Below are 13922 nucleotides of genomic sequence, written 5' to 3'. Positions count from 1 at the left end.
AAGGATGAACTAGCACATTGTTCAGGTGTCGAAGAAGAAGTTAATGAAAAGCCATAGTATCATGATCTTATACAATACATTAAAAGCCAGCAATACCTAGAACATGTAACAGAAAATGATAAGATGACTATCAGAAGGTTGGCTATGAGTTTTTTCTTAGATGGAGATATCCTCTATAAAAAGGGTCAAGATCAAGTGTTCTTAAGATGTGTGAATGCAGCTGAGCGAAGATGATTATTGAAAAAATGTATGATGGAGCTTGTGGGGCATATGCAAATGGTCATATGATGGACAAATTATGAGGGTCGATTATTTTTTGTTGACAATGGAGAGTGACTGTATTGATTATGCTAAAAGATGCCATAAGTGCCAAATCTATGCTGATAAGATCCACGTTCTTCCATCAGCATTACATGTTTTGGCTCCTCCATGGCCATTCTCTATGTGGGGCATGGATGTCATTGGGCCTATTACCCTGAAAGCTTCGAATGGGCATAGATTTATCTTTGTGAATATTGATTATTTCACGAAGTGGGTAGAAGCTGCATCGTACACTAGTGTGACCTAATCTGTGGTATGCAAGTTCATAAAAAAAGAGAAAATATACAGATATGGGCTTTCAGAGAGTTATTTTTGATAATGCCAAAAACTTGAATAGCAAAATGATGAATGAAGTGCGTACTCAATTCAAAATCAATCATCGTAATTCGGCACCATATCATCCAAAGATGAATAAGGCAGTGGAGGTTGCAAACAAGAATATTAAAAGAATCTTGGAGAAAATGACTGATACTTACAAAGATTAGCATGAAAAATTGCCTTTTACTTTGCATGCTTATAGAACATCAGTCCAAACATCTACTAGGGCCACCTTATTCTCTTTGGTATATGGAATGAAAGTTATGTTACCGGTTGAAGTGGAAATTCCCTCGCTAAGAGTCTTGATAGAGGTAGAGTTAGAGGAAGCAGAATGGGTTCGAAATTGCTATGAACAATTGAACCTCATTGAAGAGAAAAGACTTACAGCGCTTTGTCATGGTCAATTATATCAAAAGAGGATGATGAGAGCACATGATAAGAAATCCATCCCCGTCGCTTTAGGGAAAGAGATTTAGTGCTGAAAAAGATCATGCCAAATCAACATGACAATCGAGAAAAATGGATATCAAATTAGGAGGGTTCGTATATGGTGAAAAAGGCTCTTTCCGGTGAGGCATTGATTTTGGTAGAAATGGACGGAAATGATTTACCTACTCCAATAAATTTAGATTCTGTGAACAAATATTTTGCTTAAAAAAAAGAAAAAAAGGAAAAAGAAAAAAGTAAAAATGAAATGAAAATTAATGATTCATCTAAGCTGAAAACCTGAAAAGACAGCTTAGATGTACTAATAACATAGGGGACAAGTGAGTTTGATGAATTCTGAAGAATTAAGAAAGTCATCTGATTTAGTTTTAGAAAAAGAATCTAGGAATATTTTGTTCATGACTATCTTGTGATCATTACTTGGACATCTTTGCTTCGACTTAAACACTTTTGTTGTCATGTACTTATTATCAATCTAATGAAACATGCTAGCTTTCCTTTGGAAATAATGCCTATCCATTCTTTTACCTCATTTGATATCTTTGTTCACCTTACAAATGAATGAGAGAACTGTGTGATTGTATTTTGCTTGTCTTGACCTTAAAATGATGAAAAAAACAAACACGAAAGATCTTAAGCATTACTTTTTAAAAGTTAACAAAGGCAGATGAAAAAGGATGAGAAAAGCATGACGAGACATTGATGTTGTAGACTTTTAAAGAAGAAAAATATTGTTAAGGAAGAATACAATGGTCAGATGTTAAGAATAGATTGGTTATATGGTAATTTATGAAGAATTATGATAAAAGAAGCTAAAAAGCAAAAGATTTCAAGAATTTTTTTACTATAATAATTTTGATTGCATTACACTCATTACATTTAGAGCACTCAGTACATGCAATAGTTATAATAAGGATAGAGACTTTTCATTTTCTAATGAAAAACAAGATTTTGATATTCGGATGAAGATAATGATCAAACATAAGATTTCAAAAAAGAAAAATTTACTTGTTCAAAGATGAGAACTCGATTTTGAGAATAAAAGATAGATTTTTAAAGTTGTTGAGTCTCTGCTGAGATGAGCTTTTTCCAGATGAGATCTTTAAAGTTGTTGAGCCTCTGCTAAGAGAAGCTTTTCAGATTTTAAATTTTTAAAAATTGTTGAGCATCTACTGAAATGAGCTTTTCCAAATGAGATTTTTAACCTTTGCTGAGATGAGCCTTTTTCATATTTTAAATTTTTAAAAGTTGTTGAGCCTATGCTAAAAGTCGCTTTTTCAAGATGAGAATTTCTTTTTAAGTTGTTGAGCCTCAAATGAGAGGAGCATTTTTTATTTGATGAGAAAAACTTTCTAAGTAGTTTATGTTCAAAAACAAAAAAAGAAAAGAAAAGAAAAATCCCTTTGAATTCTAGACAAAATTGTTATCTTTGTCTTTGCCCTATTCCTAATTCTCAACAATGCGCAAAGAGGGGCAACTATAGACACTAAATTTGTCCATATTTTATTTAATAGTTCTCGGGTTATCGGACCGAGACCTAATTTCAATTCAACTGGACTTCAAGCCTGATTTCAATTCAATTGGGCTTCAGGCCCAATTTCAATTCGACTGGGCCTAAAGTCTGATTTCAATCGAGCTCGAAGCCCATTTTGTTCTTCAAGCCCAGCCTGCCTTTTATTTTCTTTGTTTTATTAAATTAAACAAAAATACAAAAAAATATACAAAAATACAAAATACAAAAAAATATTAAAAAATTAAAAAAAGGGGGGGGCTGATGGCAGTGGTGCCTTGCACGGCACCACTGGCCACCCACCCCTCTGATCACCCATCCTTCAACCATACCCTGCAAACCCTATACTTATAACCATTGTACCTTACCACTGTCGGATAAGATAAAGAAAATAAAAGGAGTGAGGAGCTCGTGCTTACACCCCTATGCAGAGCACTGTGCCACCTATTCAGGCATAGGGAATGGCCGGTGCTCTATAAATAGAACTCTTGGTCGAACCCAAAAAAAAAAGGGGGAGGAGAAGATTGCCCAAAAAAAAGAAAAGCTTTCTACCAAAAAAATTACAATCCTCGTTGAATTGGCGAAGAACCCAGTGCTAAGTAAGACTTGCAGAAACAAAAAAAAAAGTTAGTTTTAGTTTAAAAAAAAAGGAGACTGAAACTTTAAACTCTGATCTACATCAATTGGGGCTGTTTTTGGTGAAAAGGAGTTTGAATCCGAAAAGAGGGGGTTGAGGGGAACGTTTTGGTGTTTTTGGGTATTTTTTTACGACCGGTCAGTGACCACCGACGACGACGGCTGTCGGTCCCCTGCGCTTAGGCTAAAAGATTTTTTTTTCTGAAAAGGGAGGAAATGACAAAAAAAATTGGGCCTTTTATAGAAACTACCAAAGCCAAAATGATGCCGTTTCAATAAAACCCCAAAATGACATCGTTTTAAGACCCTAAGGATCCGTGTGTCAACCTATGACTCGACCCAAGGTCCGTGCACCTGACTTGCTAACCCGACTTCACCTTTAACTCTGATCGATCCGACTGAACTGGAACCGAACCATTGAACCCGATCTAGATCGAAACCAAACAGTTGAATGCGGTTGAATCATCGAACAGAACCGCTGAATGCAATCGAACTGCTAGATTAAACAGCGCATTGACCAGTCTAAATTAGGTAAAAAAAATTTTTTTTGAATTTTTTTATATATTATTTTTGTTATTTTAATTATTATTCTTAATATTTATGCATGTTAAAATGTTTAAATTTACTAGAATAAATTTTTGTTGTTTTATAATAATAATTAATAAAAAATATATAATAAAAAAAAAATTTTATCCGATGATGAGATTCAAAAATATTTCGGGTAGTGATAACTATGAAATCTCTAGGTGAGAAGATTTTTTTAAAAATACTACCAGTGTATTAGAATATTTATAAAAAATTTTCAATACAATAAAATTTATATATATATAAAATAATAAATAAAAATTAATTAATAAATTAAGAATAAGTAATAAAAAATGAGAAAAAAGGAAAATTTATCCAATGATGGGATTCTAAAAGTATTTCGAGTAAAGATGTTTTAAGAAATCCCTAGGTGAGAAGATATTTTTTTTAAATATTACCAGTGTATTGGAATATCTATAGAAAATATTCAATATAATAAAAATTCTTTTTTTCTTCATTTTTTTAAAACGAAAAATATTAATAAAAATTAATAAATTTTTTTAATAAAAAAATAAAATGTGTGCATCAACATGTTATTATTTGCATTGCATGCATGACATATTTTTTACAAAAAATAAATTCGGACATCCAAGGATGGGATTCTAAGATATTCCAAGAACCAATGCCTAAGAAATCTATAAGTGAGAAAGAGTTCTTCTAATGTTACCAATGTAATGGAACATTTTAAGAACTATTTCAATAAAAAAGGTCTTAATTTATTTTCCTTGAATAAAATTTGAGTATCAATAAAAAAATCGAGAAAATTATTTTTTTCAAACATTAAAAATAAGACTGTTTTTATCAAAATCAAATGATAACACAGAGTTAAGTGATACCGTTTTTAAGCGGGCACTGTGGAGGTGCTAATTTTTCTTCACGTGTAACTGACTACCGAACTCAGACTGTTATGCAAATCCTAAAATTATCCTTTTAATAAATTTTAATATTTCATTAAAAGGATATGTTTTAATAGGTGACCAATCGCACCTTGCCAAAAAAGATTAGTGGTGACTCCGTTGTTATTTTTTATTTTGTTTTCAAATTCATTGGGCAGACATAAAATGTTACAACAGTAAAAAAAAAAAAAAAACACTAATGACTTAAAGTAATGGTAAGTGGATTACAGAGAATTAACACACATGGCAGGAAAATGTGACAATATACAATCATTAATCTATTCAATACCTTGAAGTAATTCTCCACAAAAGTGGGATCCCTAAGAGTTGAATGCCGCTTACAATCTCTTACAATTGGACAGTTTGTGTTTTAAATTGATTGCAATTCTGTTTCTATTTGAAGACTTCTTTAAAAACAATATTACATTTCATTAGATCTGTAAGCAATACTAAGTTGCCCCCTGCAATTACAATCCCAACTCTCCCGACCCCCACATGCCACACCCATCCTTTAATTTTTTTCTGTCATTTTCGTTTAGACAAAGAAAAGAAACAAGACCAAGCCAAACGTATTGCCTTTATACTTTACAGCTTTGTTACAAAGGTTCCAACTAATGGTAGAAAATTTTTCTTTAAACAGAATTATAATTAGTATATACGCATCAAATACTCTGAATATCATTTGAGGCTTGCTAACAGTAAATTAATAAAAAACTTTGGGATTAAGATCAAATTTGTCACTACATTTTGATTTAATATTAAAATTTGTCATTATACTATCAATTTATTGATTTTTGGACAACATCCTCTTCAATTTCTTCAGTTTGCCTGATGGCGTCATTGACATCATGTTGCAAACGCCCTTGTGCCATTGTCTCTTACCTGAGGTCTTCAACATAACTGGCAAAACAGAAAACATAACTAAGATGAGGAATTGCATGCTGGTGTCACCAGAAGCAGAGGTGGATCCATGCTTTGAAATAGGGTGTCCGTGGATTGGAAAACAAGATTGTTTGACAGAAAAACTTTTCTTGCACACCTCCAAAATTTTCTGTTGCCACCTTTTCAATCAGCAAAATTGATAAATCCGTCATATATATATATATATATATATAAGTGGACACTCCCGATAAAAAAAAAATTTGGATTCGGCACAAATGTCACAGATAGACCAAAATTAGCCATGCCTGAGAATTGAAATTTAAAAGACATGCTGAATTAGTACATGGAATATCATTGACAAATCAATAATTGAAGGAGAACCTCTGAAACTTCGCTGAGCACCTGAACTCTTAGCAATTCCGATCTGAAACTGCCCACAACAGGTGAACAAGTCACTGAAAAATCAACTTGATATCTAGAAGGGGAAAGAAAACAGAGCCTACATATTTAATCACTATTTCTGTATCTGCAAAAGAATTAAGACAGAACCATGTAGTTAGACAAAATCATATTTTTTACAGAAAGCTCAATTACGATAGAACCATAGTTTTTTTAGCAAGCTCTCAGCAAAATCACTTCTTCCCTAGTTCCTACATGTTGTTGCCCTTTGACCAGAACTTGCAATTGATGTCCTTATTACAAAAAATTTTGAATTTTAAAATGGAAAATATAGGGAAAATGATTTTCTCAAACAATGATATACAGAAATCAACATCTGCTCTTTGCAGAAACAATATTCTGAAAAAAGCAAGCAAATTTTTGGAGTATCCTTCGAGTCTTTGTCTATTTTGTGAGCTTTAAACAGCCTTTACCACCAATAAAAATAATTACATATGGATCCATTCACTGATTAATGAGAAACAAACTAATTTTCAGATTAAAAAGAAATGATCTTAGTGGAGATACGTTAGCCAAAATCAACACATAAGTCATATTATGAGATAAGCAATACTGAAGTTGATCATAGCAATGCTTTGTTTCATGTTGGATAAGTTTCATTTCTCTTTCAAAATCCGCGGCGTCACATGCGCAAAATACATAATTCCTTTCTCTGTCCAGATGAATGCTTGTCAACACAGCCTTGGTATTTTCTCCACTCCCTCAAGATTTACAAAAATCTGCTTTGTCAGCCATGGTTACATTCATCCATCCTGCCTCGGTTAGCGTATACTTGAATGAGCAACTTCATTCAGGACCTTTTTTTCTTCTAATTGTTGCAGAAACTCTTGCCAAAGAGGGTATGAGGAGGATGTATAGAACAGTATTCCACCTTCAACTTCCATGCTTGAACACTATTCAATTATGGCAATTATGGTAACAAAGTCAAAACTATACACAATCTGCTTAAAAAATCACATCTAGGTTCATGAATTATGGTTATGTGTGATGAATGATTAGCATTCCACAAAACCCATTAAAAAATGGTACCAATTAATAACATAATATCCTTTATTATTGATAAAAGATGTCCTTAATTTTAAAATTTAAAAATAATTCTTAAATCCCATTTATTATTATAAAACCCCCCTTTTGTCAATTTTTTTAGAATCGCTTTAAAAATTTAAATTTAACTAAAACTTATTAAAAATATATTTTTTGTATGTGAAAACACATCTAAGTTTAGAAGTACAATTGCATGTGGATAAGGATTAGCATCCCATAATACCCATTAAAAAACAATACCAATTAATAGCATGTTATTCTTTATTATTGATAAAAAAATTACCTTAATTTTAAAATTTAAAAATAATTTCTTAAATCCCATTTATTATCTTAAAACATTTTTTTTCCATCCTTTTTAGAATTGCTTTATTTAGGAATCAAATGAAAATTTTTTGTTTCGAAACATTTTTAAATTCCTCAATAACTAGATGAAATTTAGAAAAATGTTTTTTCATTTGGGTATTTTCATGATAATCCTTAAAACCAAAGATAATATTCTTTGGTAAAGAATAATTGTTGAGAATTTCTCCAAAATCTAAGTAGGATCTCAAGAAATATTTTACTTAGGATATTATTTTATTTTATTTCTAAAAAATAATTTTTTTCAAAAGCATCTTTTACTTCTTTATCTATTTTTTGAGAATAGTAAAACGCATGTGATGTAACATGAAGCAAATTAACGATGCAAATATAAACTAAAAGATACAAATGATCAATTTAATTTATCTTATAAATCTTTAATTTTATCACTTTTTATTTTTTTCATTGTTTTTTTTTTAAATAGTTAGTGATAAAACGAAATATTTTTATATTTTTGGAAGTTACCTTTATGCATTATCAACTTTATAATATTTATAAATCTGATAATATTAAAATTTTAAATTAATTTCTCATCATATATGAATTTAATTTAATTTTTTATTAAATTTATTAAATTATTTGTTGATTTATTTGTTTGATTTAATTCAATGATTTTCTTATAGGAATATAATACTTCCTTATACTATTAAGTTCATAAAAAAAAATTAGTAAGTAAAGAATTTCCTCAAATTTCCATTTACATGCATTTTTTTGGAACTCACGAACGCTTTGCAATGAGACTAGCTTTTTTGCTTTCTAATAACCAAAAGAAGTCATATATAATCTTAACTAGAAATAAGGAGAATGATTTTCTGGCTTTAATTTGAAATTTAAAACTAGAAATTAAAAATCTCCCCTCCCCATGACTTATATACCATAATCACTACTTATGATAAGCATGGTTAATCGAATTCTTTTTAATTATATTAAGAAAAAACGAAAATGAAAAGAATATAAAAAAAAGTATGTAAGTGTTAAGCCGTTAGTTGTACATTATTGGCCTATCACGTGAGTTCATATAATGTAACGTATAAATAACTTATCATTGAATTAATTATTAAATCACCACAATAAAAACAAGCATAGAAAACTATCTATGACATGCAAGTAGACATAACTATGTATTAGTCATCCATTCAAGCTGCTACAAGCAACTAATAAAGAACCAGCAAACTAAACTGAACACAAAAAACCATGGTTCTTAAGAGTACATGAATTTCGCCACCAATCTCTTGGCCAAGTGATAAGAAGAGGATTTATGAGATATGCAAGCTTGAGTTCGAGTCCAAATATTAAAATATATATATATATATATATATATATATATACATGAAGTTTGTCTTAAATGAATGGCTAAATATGGCTTTATTTCACAATATCAAACAAGCAAATGCAATGCAACATAGAATAAATTACTTCTTCATTGCAAAGTAAAGCTGAAAAAGCAGAGATCCAATCAGTTGACAGTACCATAAAACAGAAAAGCTCAAATGATAATGAGCACAATCAAGTATCAATCACCTACATTGAGGCAAAGAATCAATAAGAATTTAAACAAGAAGCTTGATTAAGGAAATCATAAATACATGGACAATGGTGGATTCAAGATTTTTGTCAAAAAATGTTCACTTATAATATATAAAATACCGTCGATGGGTTTATTAATTTTATCCATTAAAATCATGTTTAGAAGAAATTTTTGGATGTTCATGGAAAAATTTCCTTTAAATTTTCTTATTTTTTTAATTTTTAGGAGTCTCCAAAAAAAATTTTATGGGTATCCAACACAAAATTTTATTTAAATTTTCTTTTATTTTTCAAGGGACACCCCACAATACCATGTAAATCCACCACAGTACATGGAAAAAAAAATCCCTATTTACCTGCTTAGCTAACAAGTTTCTCCTGAAGTTTTCACTTCCTTGTGTAACGTTATCCTTGTTTGTCCCACAGTCATATATTGTGGTACTTGATCTTCACAGCTTCTCCAAATTATATCATTGCAAGTGGTTTGATTATCAACTATTTCTTCCATTGTGGTGAAACCTTCTGTTGTATTATCTGTTGTATTATTCTGAACTTGTTGGGGTTCCTTCACAACAAATTACCCAAAAAAGTGACATAAAGTACTAAATTTCCGTTTTCTTGTCACGAGGATACACAAAAAATAAAGACAATTCTTATTAAGTAAATAATGCTAGAAGTAATTAATTAATTAATTATGCATATGACTTGTGTGTATATAAAAGAATCATCCAATTCATAATAATATGTAGTTATTTACTAACATAACTTTTGTTTCAATGCATCATCATTTCATCATTAGTATCAATATGATCAAGAACAACAAATTAATTAATTAAGCATAATAGTTAGAAAAAAAAGTCGGTTAGGTACCTCTGTTATGGCAGGCATAGGATGTTTTGAATCCATGATGACACTTTTGGTCAACTTGGGAGATTTGGTTATTTTAAAATGAAACAAAGAAGGGAATCGGAAATGATAACCCATTGGAGCAAAACTCTTTAGGCTTGATAGCTCATGAAGATTCAAAATTTGTAATTTAGGGAGCACCATTCCCTTTTGATCATCTTCAATGTTTAGTTCACCTTGATACCCGAAGACTTGCTCTAGTTTAGAAGCCCCTTCAATTTGGATTCTCTCGAGGTTGGCAAAAGAACGGGCGACACTAATAGGAAACAAGCTTTTCAAATTGCTACACCCAGAAATAGATATAAATTGAAGAATAGGGAAGGATATAGGTTGGAGATGACTCTGTGATGATGATGCTATTGAAGTTTGGTCCATTTCAATGATTTCTTCCAACTCCTCACAACACTTTATTTTCAAAACTTTCAATTGCGGCATATTTGAAGCAAGCATAGAAGAGAAGAGAGATTTCAGCCTTTTACAACTTGACACTTTTAAGTCTTTAAGATAAGGAAGGCTTGCAACTTGGATGGGACTCTGCAACTGATGTATACCCTTTAGATTTAAAATCTCTATCTTTGAGAACAAGTGTCCGCCTTGAATTTGAAATATATTCTCCCAATTAATAGTGTCACACACATTGTCTTGTCCCAACTCAGAGAATCGTAACTCCTGTATAAATATAAAAATATCATAATTTCATTAAAATTTGAATAAATTACAATGGTCAAATAATATATGACTTCAAAAGTACAAAATCTAATATATATATATATATATAAGTACATTTATGTGAATAACTTCTCTTTATGACATGTAGGATGATGTTTATATTATTATATTGTTTATCAAATAACTCCATTTAATAAATTATTCAAATTTAATATTTTTAAATAATTATTTAAATTAAAATCAAAATCTATAAAAAAAATTTTGTATAAATTTTAAATTCAAATATATTAAATTATAATTTATTTTTTCTTTTTACATTAATCATAGTTCCAAAAATATATGTATTTATATGGTTAATATATTTTTATCTACCATCAAATAATTCTATTTAATAAATTATTTAAATTTAATATTTTTGCATAATTATTTAAATTCAAACCAAACTCTATCAAAGGTTGAAAATATTACATAAGTTTCAAATTTAAATATACTAAATCATAATTTATCTTTTTTTTTTAAATTTAATCATAATTCCAAATATATATATTTATTAAATTTTTATTTGATGAAATCAGAATCTAAAATTGAAAATAAAGAGTTTATAAAATGAGAGGTCACCTTCTAGCCAAGCTTATTTTATTTGTTGTTATTAGAATTAAAAATTGAAAAATACAAGCCTTTTTTTTACTTGACAGTTATGATTTATTAGTTTTGACGGGAATGGACAAATGTTAGAAAGAAGAGTAAACCACATCATACTATGAAGAAGTAAGTCCATTTTTGCCTTTATTATTCTTTTTTTTTATTTGCAAAAATAAGTATGTGATGGTGTTGGATTGTTTTATTTTTATATAATTTTTGCTTAAATGACATTGATTTTTTTTTTATCAAATTTCAATAATGGAAAGAAAACGAAAGTACATTTGGATTAGTTTCAACTCGGTAATAGGTATGGTTCATTACTTTTCTTTTTCATATTTTATTTCTTTTTTATTTTTTTATTTCCTCCATTTGTTTGTTTCTTCAAACTGTTTATTTGGTGTTATTTCTATTATATGATATATGCATTTGATTTGATTTATCCTAAAAAAATTGATTTATATATTTATATATATATTTAGTTAAGTTGGATATTTGTTATGCATAAGTTCAAGAGATTTCAACTGTATATGCGTCCTCAATTCGTATATTTGGTTTTTTGGATACATGTATATTTGACTTATGTTTTAATAAAAAGCAAATATATATGTTGAAGTATGTAAAAAATAATAATTAATAAAAAGCAAATGGTTATGAACAAATTAATAATTATATATGCTTGATTGTTCAATCAAATATATATAGAAAAAGAAATTATTATTATTTTATGTTTTATTTTTGGTTCAACTTTATAAGATTTAATAGTTTATGAATATTCTATTAATATAAATGTCTTATAATTTAACAAAATGATATCTTTTTTATATCCATATTAACATTATCATAAAAATAATTATTAATTTTTTACTATTAAAAGATTGACCCTTTCTTTTTTTTATCAAAAAATAAATAATTAGTAACAAAATTTTTTATATTTAGCTAAATAACAAAATATTTTTTGTTAAAAAAGAAAGCATTTGCATAATTCTTTGAAATTTTGTAAAAGATTATACTTTAAATGATAATAAGTGAATGCTATCATTTAATCGTACCTTAAAATTTATAAATGTATGATTATATAGTTGATTAATAAAAGTTTGCATATTCTTTTATTGAGGAAATATAAAAAATTAAAGTTAAAAAATAAATTTAAATTAAGAAAATAATAACACGATTAAAAAAGCTAGTATGTATGTAAAACAAATACCAAAGGCAAAATCTCGAACTACAATTGAAGGAAAAGAGTGTAACAATACCTTTGGTTGAAGCTGTTTGTGGACTTGTAGTTGAATAATGAAATTTTCCAATCGAGGACAGACCACAATGATTAACTTCTTCAAGGTTGGTGACATAATGGGATAGTTTTCTGAACAGAAGCTACTCAAATTTTCCAAGTTTTCAAGTCGTAGATGTTGCAGGCGACGGAGAGCAATGGCATGATCAACTCCATTCTTTTCTTCTGCGACATTGAAGACATACTGCAGTCGTGGACAACCATGTATTTCAAGAGATGCCAATTTTGGCAAGGGCGGAGGATGGAGAAGGCCACTGTCTGATTCTATACTATCATCGCTTTCCAACTCTGTGGCAATGTGTTCCAGTTCATCGCAGTCTTCTATCTTGAGTTGTTCTAGCATCACCAAGCTTTGAACAAGTGATGGTGAGAAGAGATATTTCAATTTATTGCAGCCACTAATTACTGCAACCTTCAGGCTTTGGAGGCAGACATGATGGCTGGGCCCTTTCCATATCCACTTCAATTTTGGTAATGACTTCAGCTTCAAATTTGTTAAATTTGGCAGCAGTGGAATGGTTGAGACATGGCCTTGATCTGTTGTATCAATCAAGCATTCCAGCTCTTTACCATCTTTAAGTGTAAGAAAAGTTAATTCATGTAGACCCCGCGAATCGACGTTTGGAATGAGATTTTTGTGATGCATGATTGCATCCGTGGTAAGTTTTTGGACATTGCATAATAATTCCTTGAAACAATTTAATGGAACATCCTGATAGATTCACAATATAAAGGAAAACAGCAACAAAATTCGAAACATATAATGAGATATCTCTTATTAGGAAAAAGAAAGATTTGAGCTAAAAGATTATTTTTATCCTTCACTTTTCACTGAAAGTTCATTACTGTAAAAATTTAAACAATTCAAATTAAACTGAGTATAACTAATATAGGTATGACACTACATGGACACAATAACACAATAATTTTAAAAATAAAGGACATGGATACGATTAAACATGACAATAAAAAAATATTTTTATATATATTTTTTATCCATAAATTTTTATATGAATATAAATTGAACACAATTATAACATAATTAATGGTGTGTGTAAAACTAAAATAAAATTTTATTATTGCTATGCGTAAAAGTAAAAAATAATTGATATAATTATAATTTTATTAATTTAATTTTTAATACTAATAGATTATAAAATTTTAAACTTTTTAAATAATTTTATTTTTCCTTATTTTTCATTTCTTTTCTTTTACTTCCTACATTTTCTTCTTTCGTTTCTTATTTTTTTCTTTCTTTTTTCCTTTTTTTCCCTTCCCCAAATCATACGATTTAAGAGCTTTATCAATTCAATAATAATAGTTATTGAATAATATTTTATTATATAAAGAATAAAAAGAATGAGAATAAACATACAAAGATTTTATAAAGTGTGTTAATGAAGAGAAAAAAGATACGTAGTGTTAGTTT

The 13922-nt window shown here is 29.1% G+C and overlaps 1 protein-coding gene across 1 annotated transcript; it reads right to left on the bottom strand.

The window, feature by feature from the left end:
• Nucleotides 1-8804: 8804 nt before the first annotated feature.
• Nucleotides 8805-13341, bottom strand: LOC149519135 (uncharacterized). The gene is made up of 3 exons (XM_089759531.1): nucleotides 12456-13341; nucleotides 9856-10560; nucleotides 8805-9550 (listed from the first exon to the last, which is right to left on the bottom strand). Exons 1-3 carry the CDS (start codon nucleotides 13137-13139, stop codon nucleotides 9350-9352), a joined length of 1590 nt encoding a protein of 529 aa, XP_089615657.1. The 5' UTR covers nucleotides 13140-13341; the 3' UTR covers nucleotides 8805-9349.
• Nucleotides 13342-13922: the final 581 nt, after the last annotated feature.

The sequence above is a fragment of the Durio zibethinus genome, chromosome 4 (assembly GCF_047325235.1).
Source record: "Durio zibethinus cultivar Kanyao isolate XHJ-2024 chromosome 4, ASM4732523v1, whole genome shotgun sequence".
Lineage (NCBI taxonomy): Eukaryota > Viridiplantae > Streptophyta > Magnoliopsida > Malvales > Malvaceae > Durio > Durio zibethinus.
Note: the sequence above shows the minus strand (reverse complement) of the source record. Positions and strands in the feature narration are given on the sequence as shown.

What these genes read in the sequence shown, in the direction of transcription:
- LOC149519135 (XM_089759531.1), bottom strand. Translation starts at nt 13,139, where the DNA reads ATGCATCACAAAAATCTCATTCCAAACGTCGATTCGCGGGGTCTACAT. An exon ending in ACAAACAGCTTCAACCAAAG is followed by an intron (nt 10,561 to 12,455) that starts GTATTGTTACAC and finishes ATATTTATACAG; the next exon opens with GAGTTACGATTCTCTGAGTT. An exon ending in CTATGCCTGCCATAACAGAG is followed by an intron (nt 9,551 to 9,855) that starts GTACCTAACCGA and finishes TTTGTTGTGAAG; the next exon opens with GAACCCCAACAAGTTCAGAA.